The sequence below is a fragment of the Euprymna scolopes genome, chromosome 1, assembly GCF_053919585.1.
Source record: "Euprymna scolopes isolate OS-2025 chromosome 1, ASM5391958v1, whole genome shotgun sequence".
In the NCBI taxonomy this organism is placed as follows: Eukaryota; Metazoa; Mollusca; class Cephalopoda; order Sepiida; family Sepiolidae; genus Euprymna; species Euprymna scolopes.
In genome coordinates, this window is record NC_136482.1 from 23,550,911 (window position 1) to 23,572,085 (window position 21,175).

The 21,175-nt window shown below is 33.7% G+C and overlaps 1 protein-coding gene across 2 annotated transcripts in view; it reads right to left on the bottom strand.

The window, feature by feature from the left end:
* The window catches only part of LOC145286431 (sin3 histone deacetylase corepressor complex component SDS3-like), a 59,401-nt gene that overhangs the window by 25,476 nt on the left and 12,750 nt on the right, over nucleotides 1-21,175 (bottom strand). For both annotated transcript variants that reach the window (XM_080135372.1, XM_080135413.1), the window contains exons 2-5: nucleotides 15,040-15,106; nucleotides 13,677-13,824; nucleotides 5,950-6,009; nucleotides 5,274-5,370 (exon numbers count right to left, since the gene is read on the bottom strand). In XM_080135372.1, coding sequence (XP_079991498.1) covers nucleotides 5,274-5,370; nucleotides 5,950-6,009; nucleotides 13,677-13,824; nucleotides 15,040-15,106 — 372 coding nt within the window. The remainder of the gene's footprint in view (nucleotides 1-5,273; nucleotides 5,371-5,949; nucleotides 6,010-13,676; nucleotides 13,825-15,039; nucleotides 15,107-21,175) is intronic.

Here is a 21,175-nt window from a genome sequence, read left to right on the forward strand (position 1 = left end):
TTCGGCTTGGTCCGGTACTTCTTCTTTTGCAACTGTATCCTTCTATGGTAACCCTTTTTTCCCCCCTTTCTTTTTTTTTAATCCATTTGGAACTCTTTTTTTGTGAAAAGGCCTGGTCTTAACAGTGACAAATTATGTATATGTAATGTTGTGTACCTTATTTTAACAGACCCAACATGTAGTAGACTCGGTTACAAGGAAATAGTAGAAAAGAAAAAACTTGACGCACTTTCGTTTTTAACAAAAACCTTTACATCTGGCATTTCCAACAATTCATTTTTTCTAAATATTTAAACTTCTTTTCTCTGCTTTGACGCCATCGACGCTCCTTAAATCCCACTTCTCTGAACACTCGGGTCTTGAACACGCCCTTTTTCTTTCACTCGTGTCTTAAACACGCCCTTTCCCATTCTCTTGGGCCTCGAATCTGCTACATCTCTAACACTGCTTCTTTAAAACACCATTCCTCCAAACACTGCTTCTTTGAACAAGTGTCCTTTTAATCTCTGCTGGGACGTCACATCATTTGCATATGGCGGCTGCTGCTGCTGCTAACCCAGTGTCAGCGGTTCTGTTACGCATGTTCACATGTGTATCTCCAAACTCATACCTTGTGTTTACCTGACAATTGCACATCATCCGATTTACTACACATTTCACTTTTGAGTTGTAGAGCACTTCCAGAACACTATATACAATGATTTAATTATTATTCAACATAAAAGTTATTTTGTCAGGTTTGTAAAGTCAGACCAAAATTGAAGCTGACAAATTAAATTTTGTTTCCGACTAGCCAATTTTTATTTGTTATGTTTCATGTTATAACATACTTTGCTGCAATTTATTTAAAAAATTAGTCCCACTCAGACGACTGGTAATATGAAACATTCTTAAATAATCAGCTAAAAATAAAATCAAGTGAGAAAAATTCATTTTAATTAAATATAACAGGAGTTGTCTACTTTACAACTATAAATTTATCTTTCTTTCTTTTTTTTTTGGACAAGTTTTAAAAATGTGCAAACAAATAAAAACGATTTCACAGATTCCCAGATAACACTAGGCAGGTAACACAAAACATTTGGCATGAAAAAAAAATGTGAAATTGGTCAGAGTAACATCAGAAGAAGATTGAAGCGATTTCGCTCGGATAGCACAAACCTTGTCAGGGACGGGTGGTTAACGTAGCAATACACATGAAAAAATTGAAATAGCTTAAAATATTTCAATATTGGTATATATAGAAAGAGCTTGATGAGCTAGAAAGAATCTTTTTAAATTTTAAAAATCTGACTAAAATTAAGGAAGATATGACTATTTTTGTGCCTCATGTTTGGATATTTTCCCCTCTTTAAGATCATATGCGTTTCGTCACATTTCTTACACTACTTTTTCAGTAAACCTGTCACCCCCTCCAGGCATCACATTATCAAAGCCAAGAGGCCACTCGAGGATAAGTGTTAAAGAGTGTACAGTAGAAATTCGACAATATAGTAATCATTAGTAATGTAAATTCGGTAAATTTGCTAACTTATAAGTAACGGCTCATCAAGAACTTGTTTATTTTAGACTTGAAGACAACCATATTATAGTCAGCCGGAAAACAGGAAGACAATTCCACAGGCGTGCAATTCTAAGAAAGAAGCTTTGTTCATGGAATCTACGTTTAGGTTTAGGCACAGATAAAGTGTGGGGGGAATTATTGATAGTGTTTTCAACTAGACGAGTGTTTCTTGTAAAAGTTTGTCGAGGGGGGACCATAGACTGAAGCTCAGTCGAACATTTTGCATGAAAATAACGATACATCAGAGACAAACTCATATCTTTGTAAAAACACAAGACTACGCAATGAAATTTACCATATAAGTGTATTTTTGTACAAGGAATCAGAATACGCGACTGAAAATCTCCCAAAGTTCATGGTTTCCAAATAATCTGCAGTAAATGTGCATAAATATGCTGCAATTCCTTAAAAATGCCATGTGTCCATAAACAGAAAAGAAGTTGGAGAACTCAAAGTTGAATTGTAATGTGATGTACAAAAAACTTAAATCTAAACATAGGACCATTTAAAAATGAATATATTGTAATATTTCTTTGGTATTATTGTAGATTAACACCGGTTTAACCCCACCCAACCCCTCTGACCACCCCCTCCAAAATGTGATTCTACCTTTTTAGGCAATTATGTATGAAATGCCATGAAAAACTTTAATGAAAGATAAATAAATTATTTTAGAATTTAATGTAAAATAATTCCCCATTACAGGTCATTCTAGCGTTTTAGAGCAGTCAACTGGGTTTTTTTTTATGGGAGCTAAATCTTGTATGCTTTTTGTTTTATTTTTTTAAGACGATTATGTGTGGTTTTAAGAGGGTTTCTATGCAATGAGAATATGGGGAGGGTTGCCATTCGGACTTTGAATTAATTGTAGGGCTAAGGAAAATTATGTGTTAACATACTGAAGACTTGACAGAAACAAAAACAACAAAAACAATATTAATGGGGGGTAAGTTTCACAAAAATTTAATGTAAAATAATTCACCATTTCCAGGCCATTCTAGCATTTTAGGACAGTTAATCAATTTATTTTTTATATGCATTTTTCTATAATGAAGGATCTATTTTTTGCTTGTTTGTTTTAGACGCTTGTATGTGGCTTACAGAGGTATTTTGTTTGGGGGGGGGGGGCTTGCCACTTGAACTTAGTGTTATTGTTAGGGTTAAAGAGTGTTTTAGAAAGTTATATATATCTAGCAGCCGCCAATAGCGTAATGGTTAGGAGCCTTGACTGCCGTACAAACGGTCGGGTTTCAATCCTGGCTTGAGGTAGTTGCCTGTCTAGCCGCACTGATGACCTGTGAAACAGCGAAACAGTACTGTATGTGGATGACTATAGTGCTCCTCACCTTGAGTTGAGCATATTGAGAAGTGAAACACGAATTACCATTAGCATACAAGCGACGCTCTTTGTGTAAACAAATCGAGCGGAGGTATTTCAGACGATATCAAAACATCGTTAAACTCACTACTCGTTCAAGCAGCCGCCAATAGCGTAATGGTTAGGAGCCTTGACTGCCGTACAAACGGTCGGGTTTCAATCCTGGCTTGAGGTAGTTGCCTGTCTAGCCGCACTGATGAGCTGTGAAACAGCGAAACAGTACTGTATGTGGATGACATATATATATATATATATATATATATATATATATACTTGTTTATTGTAATATAAACATGCTCACATCCCGCTGCTACAAATAGCCACTTGTTTCAATCAAACAACAGATATCATCAGGCAGCGACTTGACTATTCAAAAGTTCAATGAATAAACATCCCCTAATATATATGTGTGTGTGTGTGTATTCGACAAGTAAATAAGTCAGCAAATGTTATATTTAGTTTTAATAAAAATCTGCGTTATGAAATTTCGAAGAAAATTTCATAAATTTGTTGATTTCTATTTTCGAAGTTGAAGGTGTTTATTCCATAAGCCGTTTATACTACGCTGGAGCAGGTGGTAAAGATACCTTTCGCTTAATAAGTAGAAAAAAAAAATAACAGGGTTTGTATTATTGTACACAGATTCGAAAAAGTTATCAAAAAGCAAATACATAACAAATAAATGTTATCAAAGGCAAGATAAGTTACTTTTCTACCTAACTGGATATGTTTTTAGTGTTTTTATTTAATGTAACATGTTTATTCAGCTTGAAAAACACAATGCTTACCGATGTATTGGAAAGTTAAAAATGGCGTCCGACTATCTCTTTCACATGGTAAGTTTAGAAAATGAGTTAAAATAAAAAACTAGAAAAAATACTGTTAAAAACCCGCCGAATATATATCCGCCTACGAATAAAACAGTAGTAATTTGAAGACTTAAAGTGCTTTGGTTTGAAAAATATGGCTATTTTAGTAGAACTACCTTAAAATCTGATTATCCAGTGTTTTTTTCGTCCATGTGTATTACTAGTTAACGACATCGACTGACAACCTGGGTGTGTCAAGTTGGTTTCTGTGGAACAAACTGGAATGATTTTCAATTAGGGATGTTGGCAACCTTCATATGGTCCCTTCCTGTAAGTATTCAATGTTTTTCTAGAAAGAATTTTAACTTGAAATATATCAGGGAAAATGAATCCCAACACTAATCTGATTTATATGAAATGAATAAATACTGCTCAATCACCTTTGCAAACACGCAAGGTTAAATAAGCCTAAAATGAGGATTTTGAGGTTGTGATCTGTACCATCGCAGTAAAATGTTTTTACTGAGTTTTGATCATCTATGAAAAGCAGCCAGATAGACTAAAGGCAATGTTTGTTGTTATGAGGTGTAAAACATGTGTAAAATAAAATATAGGCATTCGTAAAAATAAAAAAATTTTTTTTTAATTAATTTTTACGTGCACAAGTCACTTTGCTATACCCAAATTAATATTTTTGTTTTTATTAAAAACTAGCAGTACCTGCTAACTGGCGTTGCCCGGTGGAAGCGTGCTCCTCTCTGGAAAACACATTTGGGTGAGGGGGGGGAAGAAGCAATTAATTCCCAGCAGCTAAGTAAGTAAGTAAGCGTGTATCTATAGACGCCATGTTGGATATTATCTTGATCGTTCGTTTTAGTGTATAGGATTGTATTCTGGAATAAGGGTTCGTTCTGGTGTAAGCCATTGAGCATAGCCAGAAGGTTTTCAGGGAGAATATATTATTTTTCAAATCGGCAGACAGAAATTTAATGGCTGTGCTATGAGTTTATGAATCAGTTACGGAGATTGAAACCACAGTATCTGTACCCTGTGTATAAAAATCTACAGTGTTTACTGGTGGTGGTAGGATTTTAGTGATAGGGGATTTAAAAAAAAAAAATCGGGACTACTTCCTCTGTAGATTAATGCGATAGTGATTCTGTAGCTCCTCAGACGTAATCTAGGATTTTATTTAAACACCTGGATATGTCAGAAAAGTTTTTATAAAGTTACGTAAGATAGTGGCTAATAGGCTAGACATAAGAAATTTGTATGTGGCATCTGTTGTTTGAAGCCTACTGTATTTTGGTCCAGAGAGGAACAATTGCACCTCTTTTATTATATATAGGGATAAGTTGTTTTGATTTAAAACAACCTATTTTATCGTAAATAATTAGTGACGGTTAACTAGTAGATTCCTATTTATACTTAGAAAAAAGAACTACAATTTAACTCCATGCCCTAAAAATTGAGAAAAAACTTTGTTTAAAAATTTTTAAATAAAAATATGGAAAATATTAACCTCCAGTCAGTTCCATGGTACTACGCTCATTTTCAATATGGCGTCGCTTTTCTTCAAATTCAGCAATTAAGTTTTCTTTCAAGCCAAATTTCTTTTCCTGAGAAAAAAAAAAAGAAAAAAATTTTTTTTTTTTATTTTATAATTTTATTTGTAAGCTAAGCTATCTTTCACCAGAAAAAAAAAAAAAAAAAGAAAAAAAAAAAAAATCATCCACTTCCCTTTTGGGTAGAAGGATCCCACCCAGCCTAAATTTTTTAGCAAGCCAAAGAAGACGTGGAAAAAATACAATCTTAATAATGATGGGTAATTAAAATCAACTAAAATTATCTTGCTCCCCTTCACTGTGCCAACATATGGAAATCCAAATAAAAAAATAAATAAATAAAAACTTAAGTAGAATTTCCATGAACACAGTTTATTTCCAATCTGTGGAATACATTACAATTACTTCCCTATAGATTACAACATTTTCAAATCCAATGTCAATGAATATTTGTCATAAATCATCCTCATATGTAATAAAACCGTTCATTCTATTCATTTTCAATGCTCTCATAATATTAATCTTTCAACAGATAATCTACACATCTCATTAACCCTTATCTTCAAGTGACTTTTGATTTTGGTAAGTGAGGACTAAGAAACTTTTGTAAGAAAATAAATGAATAGAACTTACTTCAAAATCTTTCAGGGCTGCTTGTTTCTCCTTGATCCATTCACGTTCCACAACAGCTCGCTGGAAAAAAAAAAAAAAAGACAGTATTTAATTTCAGCCACCTTTAAATACATTCCAAATCAATTTGGAGGCAAATTACTTTGATTTAAAATCATCGAATAAATTGTGCACGTTTCAGAGAGAAAGGGTAAAAAACATGTCCCTTTGACAGTCCATCCCAAACAAGGCTGCATCAGACAACAGATACTCATGCCCTTGCAAAAAGTAATGCCAGATATTCGCTTCGCCAAGAAAGTAATCTTACACAAGGTTGATATTTTTTTTTTATGCGGGAAAACCTAGCTCTCTAAAAGGTCATCTGGATTAGAAAGAAAACTGCCTGTATAGTTCAGTCATTTTTTGTGTGTTCAAAATAGGAAATGCATCGAAAAGGTAAGGATGTATTAATAAAAAACAATGATACAGTTGACACTATTACAATTCTGTAGAATTTCTTAGGTCAGTCTTCCTATTGTCTTATTCACTTAAATTAGCATTATATTTTAGCAATACATGTTATGCACACTTTTATTTTTGTTTTTAAATATTTTGTGTTATCCATCTAGATGGGCAGTGCAGAATTGCCATTATTTAATAAAGTTACTATATGTGAATGCTCAAAGCCCAAATATGCAAGATGCATCTGCAATTTGAAAACAATTTAGATGTAAATCAGTTGAGGTAACAGGGTCAGTTAGCAAGGGTACATAAAAAAAAAACATGGGAAGAAAGTTTCTGAATTTTTTAGATGAGGATTGATTATTCGTATTATTTGGATTCATTGGACTTCTGTTCTCATCTTGAGTGTGATTGTTCACAACATTTCGATCGATATAATCTTATAAGTTTTAAATATTGGGGTGAAACTGGAGCAGCACCCATTTTTATTTTTAATTAAAAAAATGTCATTTAATTTATGATGTACAGCATAGAATGACAAATTTAAAATAGTTGCTGCCACATTGTCAGCTGTATGGGTCATGCAACATCAAATTTTATTTAATGTTTTTACAAGGATAAAATTGTAAGATTCACAAGGACGGTATTCCATTAAAACACATTGTCATCAAAGTTCAGCATGTCATCCATTGAGCCGATTCCTGGTAGATATAATCACCAAATCTCCATCATACATCAAGAACTCGGCTCACTTTGTGGAAATAATAAACAATTCTCCCATTCATTCCAACCAGATGGTGAGTATTCACGAAAGTACCCACTGATGAGACTTTGACAGTGCTTACATCGGATGCCTCACTGAAAGAACGCACTCGCATCCCAATTGACACTATAATGGAGATGTTGACCTTCTGTGTAGAAACTACATATTTCGTGATGGGATCTGATATATGTCAGCAGGAAGAAGGTCTGGCGATGGGATCACCATTGTCCCCGGTACTGGCCAATGCATACATGGAATACTTTGTGGAAATGGCATTAGGATCAACACCACTAAAGCCAATAATGTGGTTACGATATGTAGATGACACATTCATACTCTGGCTCCATCAGGAAGATGTTCAAATCTTACTAGACCATGTGAACCCGATCCGTCCAACTATACAGTTAATAATGAAAAAAGAACATAATAAATTATAATTCCTAAATGTGCTGATAACCCACACTGGTCAGGGGTTTATGTCATCTGTATACCAAAAGCCAACTCACTGGACAGTACCTAAACTTCAACTCCCACCATCCATATAGTGTAAAGAAAGGAATTGTCTGTTACCTACAACACCGAGTAAAAGCAATATGTAGTAACAGCAATGCATATAAAGGAGATGGACAGTTTAAGAGAAACCCTCCACCGAAACAACTATCCAGAGAGCATGACATCAGCTCCAAGAAATCTGGACCAGACACTCAGAAGCTCACCACAGTTTGTATACAATATATGAAGGGCTTGTCTGGAAAACTTCAACAAATATGTAATCCATATGACATCAAGACAGTATTCAGAAGTGATTCAACTCTCTGGAAGCAGCTTGTGAGAGTCAAGCCCACTACAGAAAAAAATCATGACTAAGAACTGTACATGAAATCTCATGTAAGTGTGGAAAACTATACAAAGGTGAAATGTGTCTTCCATTGAAAGTATAGTTAGAACATCGAAAAGCCATAGTATGTGAACCGACTAAAAAGTCAGGTATAGCTGACCATATCTGGAAGGAAAATGGAAACCACCTACCATTATGGTAGAAGTAAAAATTATAGATAAAGAGAAAAATGATGGAGAGTATGATGACTGAAAGAAGCAGCACATATGCTGGGAAATAACCAACTGCTAAGTACGCCTAGTATAGAATTTAATACGATATGGAAACCAGTAATTATAACCAATAGATAATATATACAAAGAAACTTATATATATAAGAGCAAACAGTTAATAAATACTTTGAAAAAGAGTTAAAAAACATTTAATCTGAAAAGGAAACATTTGATAAGTGGATAGTCCTTAATCCGCAGAGTTTCGAAGAAATACTTTCCTTCTCATCAGAGGGTAGGAATTAGCAAAATGCGGGATCGGATTTTGCATACAAAAGTATTTGATGAAACTGCAAGTAAGTCAAAGATCTTACTTGATAACAAAAAGTGAAGCAGAGGGAATATGGTGAAGAAAAAGGTGATTACATGTGAATGGATAGTCTGGTAAAAGGTAAATAATCCAATGACTTTAAACTCCAAAAATATAAATCCAAGAAAGTTAATTGAATTTCCATTCGCACAAGTAAAATCCAAGGAAATCACGTAATTGGAAAATCGTCCAAAATAATCAAAAAGGCCGAAATCCATGGAATAATTCACAAATATGTACAAGGAAAAGGGGAAAAATTCCAATAATATTAATAAAAGAAAAATAAGATATGCATTTCATATGGCTGCCGAGACATAAGGTAATTAAGGGGAAGAAGAGAAAAAAAAACAGTGAAGAAAAAGAGAAAAAGAGAGAGAGAAAAAAAATTAAATGGTGACAGAATTAAATATAAAAGCAAATGTCAAGATGACCTAGACAAAATGATATTAAAAGGCACAAAAAATATAGGGCAAAAACATTTTATATATATATATATATATATATATATATATATATATATATATATGAGAGAGAGAGAGAGAGGATACGTTAATATATAGTAATAATTAGTAATAAACAGTGATATTTACAACTAGAAATAAAAATAAGTTTAAGGCTCCTAAAATTCGTACTAGAATTGTCCGCAAGGACCTGTTGCAAAGTGGTTAGAGTACTGGGAAAAATCAATTGTAAAAAGTGATATTCTCCTGAAGGTTAAAAAATTTTTTTTAAAAATGGCTGACGGAACAAGAGCAGGCTTCCCCCATGAAGTAAGTAAGGGGTGCCGCTCAAAATTCCATCCAAATTCCTGAGTTCGACAAGATACACCTGAAGAAGATCGGAGGTTATATGTAGCGAAATGTTGTAAAAATCACACTCAAGATGAGAACAGTAGTTTGATGAATCCAAATAATACAAATGGGAAGAAAGGATGGACTTGAGAAAAAGATACAAATCCTGGTCAGAGATTAGTTTTTAGTTGATTCCTATAAACTGTCCAGTATGTAAAACAGACTAAAACCGAACACTGATGAGCAAGTATAATTGTTTGAAAACCAAATTATCTCTGTGCTCCAGGAATTGAAAACTTATTTAATTTTTTAATTTAAAAACAATATTTGACTAAAACCAAAAGAATCTTTTTTCTCATTTACCGTTTTTTTTTCCCACATCAGATGAGAGTTGCATGTTGGCAATAGTTCCGCACTGCCAAGGTTCAAGCCTCATCTCACTGCTGCAATGTTGCATCCCTGTTCTTGTTTTACAAGCAATTAAATGGAATGCGTTCTGATGAATTTGCAGCAGTGGTGCCCCTCGATGTAAATACTCCAGATGGAACTCGACAAGCAGCAAAATCCCATACATGCATAGGTGTGACCCCCTACGCGACGGAGCAAGTGCACACGATTGAAAGAAACGTGCACCTAGCTCCAATCCCCGTGTCATCACCGTTACCTCCAGTGGTAGGATTGCTTTCACTGCTGTGGTTCATTCACCTGTCTTAAAATCTTAGTCTGGCTTTCAAACTGCGTCAACAAGGCCAATCTGAAATGGACTACACTTCCATGCAACAGGCGTTTTACAAACAAAGACAAAAAGTCAAGAATCAGTTTTTTTATCATAAAACAAAATAATTATTGTGTTAAAGATTATAAGTTAGAATGTTCATAGGCGTTGGTTACTTTGTACAATTTATAGGGACTGGTAGCTGCTCGCTAACAAAGTTCTTTGTTTGCTTATCGTCAATAAGAAAAAATAACTTTGAAAAACCAGTGGCATGTCTCAACCAGGATGCAATGGGGGGGGGGGGTTGCTGAAGAAACCGCGTGGCTGTGTGTCGTCTCAGATGTCTTTGCTTTTCATTATATTGAGACTGTTAGCTTTAACTGTCTCCTTATTACTGGTTCCAAATAGCTATCAGCCATCCCTTTGTCTTTTGCCCTTCGCTAGGTCCAGTCACGTTCCATCTCCAAAGGGGAAGATCCAAGTATTTTCATTACATCCAGAACTTCGGTCACACCCCCACATCGCTGAACAACAATCTCTCCAGCCGACTAGCCAATCTTGAACGATCTGGCGCAGAAGAAGAAAAAAAAAAAAAAAAAAAAAAAAAACCAGAATGAACACTTGAAACAAGAGAAGAGGGGTTACCTGTTTTAACGAGCTTCTCTTTTTTTATGCTCACTTGAATTCTAATTCCCCACAGCCACAGGTTTATTGCTTTCTGTCACAGCCGAATTTCATTCCAAAACTGAATTACCATATCAGTAAAAGGCAATAAATATCCACAAACCCGTATGGGCGGTTTTATAGTTTCATTCACAGTCTTATTTTGATGATCCTTTTCTCTTCTCTCTTGATTAACACATTTTCGACTGACACTCAACAACAATCTGGGACGACCCAGGAATTGGTTCTGAGGTCGGATTTTATGAGAAACAGACTTTATCTTGAAATAAAGTTTCTTTCGTTTTTCTTTTTTTTTTTCTTCCAATGACCACAAATAAGTATGTGTGTGTATTGAATTGATATCACATCAACCTTTTCTACAAGGCCTTTTTTTTTCTGCATCCTCATTATTGTATCAGCATCACTGCATCCGTGAACTTGCCACATTTTGAAATTGTCTCCCTGTACTCTGCTTTCCTGACTATACTAACATGTAGAAATTTAAGTTTTATGTGAATAGACATCTCACTAGCCAAATCCCGGCTTAAATGTCCCTGTAGGCATGACCCCTAATTCACAGTAGTTCATTACGTCTCAGTGAAAATTTGCCTTGTTTGGTATGAAGGAGTAAAAATGAAAAAAATTCCTGGTTTTGAAATTATCTTTCGACTGAGCAACTCCAAGTCTACTTCATACTGCCTCCTTGGTTATCCTCAATTGAGATGCGTGTAGATCTATTTATCCAAGCGGAATATCATTCAACATGTCCATTACCATCGGAAGTGGTTGCAATGCAGACGAATCCAATCTGAGGACTTTCAGCCTCAATAGTAAGGAGTAAAAAATGTAAGTTGTCAAAAGGCACACCACAAACCCACTGAATCATAGTCCAATCAATTCCTATATCTATAATGAATCAATTGATATAATGAATTAATGCTTAAATCTATAATGTATCAATTGATATAATGAATTAATGCTTAAATCTAAAATGAATCAATTGATATAATGAATCAATGCTTAAATCTATAATGTATCAATTGATATAATGAATTAATGCCTATATCTATAATAAATCAATTCCTATATCTATAAAGACTCAATGCCGATACATTTTCGTAATAATTTGAACACACATTTAACGATTCTATTGCAGGAGTTACATGAACTGTCTTCAAGATCAATAACAGCAGTAATTCAGGATCAAAAAGTTTGACAATTCAAAATAGATTCCCACTAGACTTTAGTCTGTTAAAAGGAGTACTTTATGCCAAAATTGATGGTTGAATATGATTAAATTTGTGGTCATTCTTGCATTAAATATTAACATCTATTAATCCTTAATGTTACATCAGACGGATATGATAATGCTTAGTTCGCTGTCCCTTATAACAAAGATCCATACAAAATTTCAGCTAGATCGGCCCAATACTTTCTGAGAAAAAGTGAAAGACAGATAGACTAAGAGAAATAGAATAATTCCTGTAAAGTTTCACAATGGGTATCAAGCACCCTCTTAAAAAAAAAAAAGAAAAAGAAAAAAAAACTAGCTTAATTCTATTCTAATCCTAGGTATGAGTGGCAAGCCTCTTCCTAAAACCTTCAGCCTTAACAATAACGTTAAGTACAAGTGGTAGAGCTCCCCCACTAAACAAACTTCCTCTGTGAGCTCATACAAGCGTTAAAAAAAAAATTTAAGAAAGAGTAAAAAGCGTTTAAAGAAAAGTGCACATGATTAATCTCCCATAAAAAAAATAAATCGGTGAACTGTCCTAAAATGCTAGGATCGTCTTGAAATGGTGAATTATTTTATATTTATGTGAAACCAACCCCCGCTCTAAATTCTAAAATTGTTTTTGTTTTGCTTCTATCAAGTCTTCAGGATGTTCACACATAATTTTCCTTAGTTCTATCATTAACCCAAAGTCAGAGTGGCAACCTCCCCACATTCTCATAATTGCACAAAAACCCTCTTAAAACCATGCATAGTTGCCTTTTAGAAAACAAACAAATAGAAAAAACACCCAGGATTTATCTATCATAGGAAAAAAAAGGGGGGGGGGGTAACAGCCCTAAAACGCTCAAATGATTCAAAATGGGAAGTCATTTTACATTAAATTCTAAAATAATTTTTGTTTTATCTTTTTAAGTTTTTCAAGTTGTTCATATGCAATTGTCTATAAAAGGTAGAATCACATATTTCAGTTTTTGGCACATAAAATGCATTACAACTTAACTTTGAGTTCTCTAACTTCTTTTCTTTTAATGCATACATGGCATTTTTAAGCAATCACAGCATATTTATGTGCATTTACTGCAGATTATTTGAAAACCTTTCATTTCTGGAGATTTTCAGTAGCATATTCAGATTCCCTGCACAAAGATACACTTATATGGTAAATTTCATTGCTTAATCTTGTGTTTTAACAACGATATAACATTTTTTACTGAAAAAGTAGTGCAAAAAAATGTGACAAAACGCATATGGTCTTTAAGAGGGAAAAATATCCAACCGAGCAAGGCATAAAAATAGTCATAACTTCCTTGATTTTAAAAATTTAAAAAGATCCTTTCTTAGCTTATCAAGCTTTTTCTATATATACCAATATTGAAATATTTTAAAGCATTTACATTTTTTCATGTGTATTGCTACCTTAAGACTAAACAAGCAAAAAAGAGTAAAGTCTTATTAAGGTGATTTTAAATAAATGTTATCGCTGAAAATCCTTCTGAACTGTAATATATGTGACAAGCGATGCACCTGAAGAAGCTTGGAAGTTACATTGATCGAAATGTTATTAAAATAAAAACCAAGATGAGAATAATGGTCTAAATAATCAAAATATCTCATCTGAAAAATTTCTGAAAATTAAGTCTTCATATTTAATACCGACGCAATGCTGATCAAATCAACTAATAATTAAATTGTGACAAACCTACCTCGTACTCCAGCCACACTTCATTGCTTAACAAGCGATCTCGATATTGCTGTTCAATTTTGCAATTCTTCTTCATAAATTCAGGCAACACACCATCCTGCAATTGTTGCAATTGTTTTTTGATTTGAAGCAATTTATCTTGATACATTCTGAAAGGAATCAAAATATAGATTAATAGAAACTCTCAACCATCATATTTTAGGTACGACCCCCTCCCTGGCATGTGCGTGTATTGAAAGAACTAACAAAAGCTATAAAGGACTTGGATCATATGTTCGTGATTAGTAGTAAAAGCACATTTAAAATGATTCAAAGAAATATTTAATTAGTGAAATATTAATCATGGTTAAAAAAAATCAAATTTACAAAAAGCCAATCAGTTTCAAGTAAAATAATTTAGAGAAACGCATGGAGGAAGGAGTAGAAATTGTATGATTAAACTAAAGTCATCTTACTCCCTCATTCTCCTCATGAACTGATTGACATCTTAGCTTTCAAACAGAATTAACATTTTCAGTTTTCAGAAAAAACTGTCATACAAGAAAAAAAAAAGGCAAGATGGAGAGAAGAGATAATAGAAAAAAAAGAGAAGAGAAAAAGAAAAAAAAGAGAAAAAGAAAAAAAAGAGAAAAAGAAAAAAAGAGAAAAAGAAAAAAAAGAGAAAAAGAAAAAAAAAGAGAAGACATAATAGAAAAAAAAGAGAAGAGAAAAAGAAATGAAATCCAGCTAAATAGTACTGGTAATAAAATAAAATAAAGGATCCATTCTAAACAAACTAGATGCCTTCTTTGGCTCCAATGCAAAGAAAGTGAGTTGTTGCTCCCAAATTCGACAAAAAAAAAAAATTAGTTTAAAATATGGCTTGGGACGATCGAAGCAAACAAAAACTTATGTTTGGCTTTTGTGTTTACTATCTTTGACATTGGAACAGAGACTGGCTTTAAATTATCACTGATGCTTTTGTAAACCAGAAATAATGGCGTGTAGAGATATTCTATACCCCCTCCTCCATGAATGCCTGTTAAGCTCACTTTTGGCAAAAACCAATTCAAGTATATGCCCAAATAGTTTGCATTCATGCCGGATAAGCAGAAAATAACTGAACAATTTATGGTTGGAGTCAGGAGTTTTTCTTCAAAAATGCCAAGATACAATTTTGCTAGCTATTAATATAAAGATATTTCAAAATTAGATTATATTTTTGTTTGGATTTTTTTTCATATAAATTAACTTATTTTTCAGTTTCATTTTCAGGTTTTAAAATATTTTAAATATTCATATTCTAGTTACTTCGGATTGAATACAAAATTAAAAAAAAAAATGTAAAAGTAAAAACTTGCATGAGAAAAATGAAAAAAACTTACTGTTCTTTAATTTCTGTATATTCTTCTTCTCGTTTAACCATGTCCGTCTCACTGGCATCTTCTGTGTCTAAATCAGTAAGAAAAGAAAAGTTGAAAATAAAAATTGTGCAACAATTATTTCCTTCCTCCAACAATAGCATGCGGCCATCCCAGAAATAGGATGGTCTGCACCAATTTGACACTTTTTTTTAATATTGTCACATGATTGTGGAGTTCATGCTGATGACATACGAGTCGAAATTACTTTCGAAATTAACCTATCTCTGGCCAGATCTTTATTTATCCTTCTTTCTCTTTAGTTGATTCTTATTTCCAAATGAAGGCCAAAGAAAATATTCTTTGGCCTTCATCTGCCAACTAACCTTTTTACATCTAACTCAAGAACTCATCCATTCTTTCTAGGTGACTAAACCAACCAAGTTTCCCCCGTTCTGCATACATCTCCCTATAACCATCAAGATTTAATTTTCTCCTGAAAATGACACACATTTAAGTCTATCATTAAAACTCATATCATGGTTCACGTACAACGCATGAATTCAACAGGTCCCACTACCATACATCAACATCCTTCCCATGAGTAGAAAACGTAACCTAGATTCTGACAATCAAGTTTACTTGTATTTTAGATTAACCTTACAACACAGCTTTAGTTGCCTACACCCTACATCTCAGTATTGACGCATCCTTTTCCTCAGACCTGAGCATCCAAAATCTATGCATTTGGAGACTTTAATGTCCACCAGAGATTGGCTTGGTTTCTTGAATTACACAGATCCAACTATTAAACGTAGATTTCATGAATAAAGTTTCTTTCTTACAACTCCACACCTGTGAAACTCTTCCGTTTACCTGCTTTCCAGCTGACTACAATATGGCCATCTTCAAGACCAATGTAAACAAGTTCTTGATGAGCCGTTCCCCTTAAGTAATCCTATTTACCAAATTTACACTTCTAATGATTACTATGATATTGTTCTTTTGACCATTGTACACTCTTTAACCCTTATCCTCAAGTGGCCTCTGGGCCTTCATAAGTGGTGATTCTCTTGTAAAAAAACCCAAAACAAAACAAAAAAACCTGGTAACAAAAAAAGTAGATTCTCAGCTACACATTCCTTTTCAGAAACCGCCTCCCACATAGTGGAGACCAGCAAGTCTCACTTCTTTGCCTATTCTTGACAACACTGCTCAAGGCTTGTGTAACAATGTCCATAGCCTACTAGACAATGCTGATCATCTTGTCATAATGGTTTAAACCATCATAAACGTCTGACATCAAAGTGAAAAACTAACTCAAAACGAGATATTACCAATGTGTTGATTGGGAATCCTTTTTCTCTCTTTACTGAACAATACACAAAGGAGCTAACCAACTCAAAGTAAGCATGGAAACATTTATCTCAATGCAGAAATTCCATAGTACGTCTTAGTCTCTCCATGATGTTATCAGAACTTCGGTCAGTATCTGAATAAGTACCAAATGTCATTCTAGATTACCATACATTCAAACATCAAATTAATGCGGGTGTGCCCCAGATTTTCATACAGAGAGGTTTATTGTTCCTGATCTTAAACAATCTCCCTGATGCAATCACATCTGCATTGCTGATGACAAAATTCTCTATTCTCGAGAGATGAGAAAACTGAACACACATATCCAAGGTAATAGCCGAGTCCTTAGAAAATTACCTCTAAATTCAATGGCATCAGAGCAGATGGTTATGTTTTATGTTTGTTAAGACAAAGTTCGTTTCCTTTAACAATTAGAAGAAACCTTTCTAACCACTGAATGTCATCGCTAATCGCATCTTTCCTGAGAGTGCAACACTCGAATTCTTTGGTTTAACACTCAGATCCAGCCCATTGTTGCAACTGTTCTTGTTTTACGGAATATGTTCGACAAACTCACTGCAATTATACCCTACCCCCTCCTTCACTTTAGCAGTTTCCAGATGACAAAACTTTCTATTCTAATAGCTCCATTTTGTTTGCCGCTGGAATTCCCTGTCTGCTCCCCAAGAAATTTAAATGCAATAGGAATATACGAATTGCTGATTATCTCTCCATTTAGGATGCATCCTACGAATCTGCTTTTGTGGAAAAGAATCTTGAAAGCTTGAGAATTCGCAATCTAGAACACTAGAATGTTACACTGTTCAAGTTTCTGTATTACAAAAAATCATTGTGAGTTTAAGCTGGTTTCCAGATTTGGTAGCGCCCACTCCTTCAAATGTGGTAGTGGAAAGGTTTTGTAGTTTTGAGTTTCCTTTTAGCAGAAAGCAGAAAAGTTCAATTAAGTTCTTGGCAGGTAAGTAGACCATCCTTGAGTAATATTACCTAATAACGGGGTGCAAAGGCCTTCTAGACTGAGGAAGGAAGGAAGATTTGAATCTTGAAGAATCACAATTTAATTATTACAGCAAGTTCAACATAAAATAAGGTTCAGATATGTTTTCCAAATGGTAAATATCATTAAAGATCCCATAATAGCAGAGGCTTTGAGTTCCGTTTAATGCCTTCTGCATACGTACCATGCAGGAATAATTTCCCTAAATCTGATTTTGATCTGATACAAATAGCCATGTGCCGTCACAAAGATTTTACAGGAACTAGGTTCTTGTTGAAACAAGACCCAGAGACCCTGTCGGGACAAAACTGGAACTGTAAATGATGCAAGTTTGCGCCCCTTTTGTTAAACCATGCTCCAAATAACGTCACACACTATTTTGTCTGAATAAAACAGTTTTTTCACGCAACTCCTAGCATGCTAGAGTGAGATTCTTAGCAGTGAAGTCAAACACGTCATAATCACAGTAGTCTTTCTCTTTCAGTGCAACACGTCTTATTTGGGGTGAGTAAAAACAGAAATTAAAATGGACAGAGGTCTTGAGTAATTCATAATTGTATTATTAGTATCTCTTGCAATCCTCATCTTTAGATGAGGATTGCAAGAGATAAAAAAAAGAAGAAAAAAAAAGTCCAAATTGAAAACTTAGTAACCAACATATTAAAAAAAATGTTTGCTATATTATCATATAGTGTTTCTATTTGTTTTTATGGTTCAAATTTGAAAGTTTTTCATTGATTTACTATTAAAAGAAAAATCTACTTTGATCTCTAATGTGTTAGATGACTCAATGTGTTAACTCTTGAAATGAAACATATGAACAGGTAAAGTTCTGTGTTATTTTTGCATGTTTTTCAAGTGAGTAATAGAATTTTCCGCAATGATTAATCTGGTCCGATTTAAAAAATTATTTCATCCATTATGATTAATGTTCATTTACCACAAGATGACAACATTTGTAAGATTTTTTTTCACTTTTTAGATGAAGCCTGCATTTTTAGTCATGAAAATGTGGCTCCTGGATTACAAAATGGAAAATATTCAAATTTCCATCAAACTTTGAACAACAATCATAATTCAGAAGCTAATTTTACTACCAACCAAAATAAATTTGGTATCATTTTGTTTTACAAAAATTTATATACCAGCATTATAAAAAGAAAATTTTGCTTTTAGATTTAGAGACAACAAACCTCTGTACACACATGCATGCAAACAAAAACATTTATAACAATTTTTTTTGCTTCTAATCCAGTGTGCTGCATTTTGTTGGGGGGGGGGGACGAGGAGCTGAATTTGGACAACACTAAAAACAAACCTTGTGTCTAATTGTCCTCATGGGGAAGCAAGGAGAGTAGAAAGTGGACCTTGGGTTTACTTTCAGTAGCCTCATAACTCTCGCTTCCCTTATTTTGTCCTTTAATCTTCAGTTCATGGGCAATGTTTCTGACAAAGGGGGAAGAACTGCTTTTTTGGAGGTGTTAGAATCTATCCATTCAACATTTATCATTAGTAAGTTAGTTAGTTAGTTAGTTTAGTCCTTGGAGTGGTATTGGATTTTTTTTTTTGGGGGGGGGGGGCGCCATACATCAAGTGGCTTCATGCCTTGTCTATAGCGATTTTTGATGTGGGTGTTTTTAAGTTGTTTTTTTTTAAAATATTATTCAAAATACGAACCACAGTATTTTCTTTTAGATAGAATTTCCAAGTGATATTCAATTTTTAAAACATTAGGTGAAAGTACAGAATAGTTACAAAATGCCCTCCCCATGTTAAGAATGGGTTTCCATATTATTTTAGCACGGTCCATATTCTGCACAAGTACCAGATTTGGTTTGGAAATAAAATTTTAAGGGAATTATTTGTTCTGAATGATAAGATCAATGCAAATATACCGACATCAAAAACAATTCTTTGTCATTCGGAGAAGCAATTTCACATGAATAGTTATGTTGCAACAAAAACAGAGTTGAAAATGTCCAATTTTCATAAAGAGCAGAAGGCTGTTTAAAATATTAATATAACACCTATAATGGTCATGCATTTATGTTTACCATAAGGTTATTTTTTTTTTTTTTTATTTGTCAAATGTGGAGAAATTAATTATTTTTATTCCAGAAACGCACGCATTTGTGTGTATAGTTAGACAACCAAGAAATATGATTTTCTTTTATACATACATTATTAACATGTGAAAGTCTGTTAGAATTTTTGAGGGGGAAAAATCTAATAATATACTCAGAATGTTCCTTATTTACTTCTGCTTTAACAAGGTTGGTTTTTAATATGTGAAAAATCTAGCTCTAAAAAATTAGCCAAAAAATATAAAAATGCCTCAGGCTCAGGAAGAAATCTAATCTGAAGACATAGCAGATTTGATCTTAGCCTTAAAAATGCTTAATATATATATATATATATATATATATATATATATATATACATACATACACACAAATACATATGTGATAATCAAATAAGTTTTAAGAAATAGAAAATGAACGGCTTCAATTGGTTTCAATCCTAAATCACACTCAGTCGTATGAACATTGACATAGTATGTAGATGAGCTTTCTAATGAAAATGAAGTCCTTTGGGTAGCAGTAGAAGTATAAAAACTGCTTCTCATACTTTTGCGCAAATGTGACGATTGTATAGATAAGATTGCTGACGATTGTACATGTGCGATGATAAAAATGTTTTTTTGCTTACAGTTGAACCATTTTAGAGTTAAAATCTATTTAGTATTTTGCATGTAATCAGAAGAAAAATAATGTTTGAACTGTAAATCTAAAAGTGAACGTGTCTGTGTGTGCGTGTACATTTCCCTTCTCAATAACTGTCAATTTTTAGTCTACAGACTCGAAATTTGATATACAGGGTACTGAGATTTGGGAAAATCTATGTGATCGGCTTTCGGACAGAAATTTGGCTGTTAAGGGGTCAAAGGTCAACAATTTGACCTTTGAGAACTCTACTAAACTCCGACAGTTTTGGGTCTAAACACTTGAAATTTTAGATATAGGTTCCTTGGGCATGGATCTAACTTAATAACTTGATTTGAGCCCAAAACAATAAATGTTAAGGGGTCAAAGTTAAAAAAATTTACCATTTTTTTTTTTTTTGCTCAGCATACACCTCCAAACACCCGGGCAACACCGGGCACCCATGCAAGTATACTATAAAAATCGTGATTTTTCATAAAATGCAAGTCTGACAGAACCGGAAGTATTGCATTATACAAAAAGGAAATGGAGCAAGTTCAACTGAAACGAAACAAGCACTTTCATAATTCCAGAAATTTTTTTTAGTGATTCCCAGAAGTGTTAAAAATAAAGGTTGTTAGTTTTTGAGATAAGGGTTTAGAAATTATCTATAAAAAAAATTTATGAAAAATATTTTTATATTTTTTTTTGTTGAGATAAGTTTTGAAATTATATATATATACTAGCCCGAGTGCTTGGTGTTGTCCGGGTGTTTGTTTGGAGGTGTGTGTTGAGCAAAAAAAAAAATAAATAAATAAAAAAATAGTAGACAGTAAGGTTTGAACCCATGACGCAAAGGTGGTAAAGAAAGTGAAAAACAAATCTGACGTCTTACCGTTACTCCATGACGCAACCGGAAGTCTAAAGTGTTCAAATTTAACACAGTCAATAAAAAACAAAAGATGACTTGCAGAAACAGTGTTGCTTTTAAAACTCTCACAAAAGCAAATTAGACAAAACGTTGTTTTTAATGTTGGGGGAAAACCAGCTCTCCCAAAAAGGAGGCACTCTGGCAATATCCAAA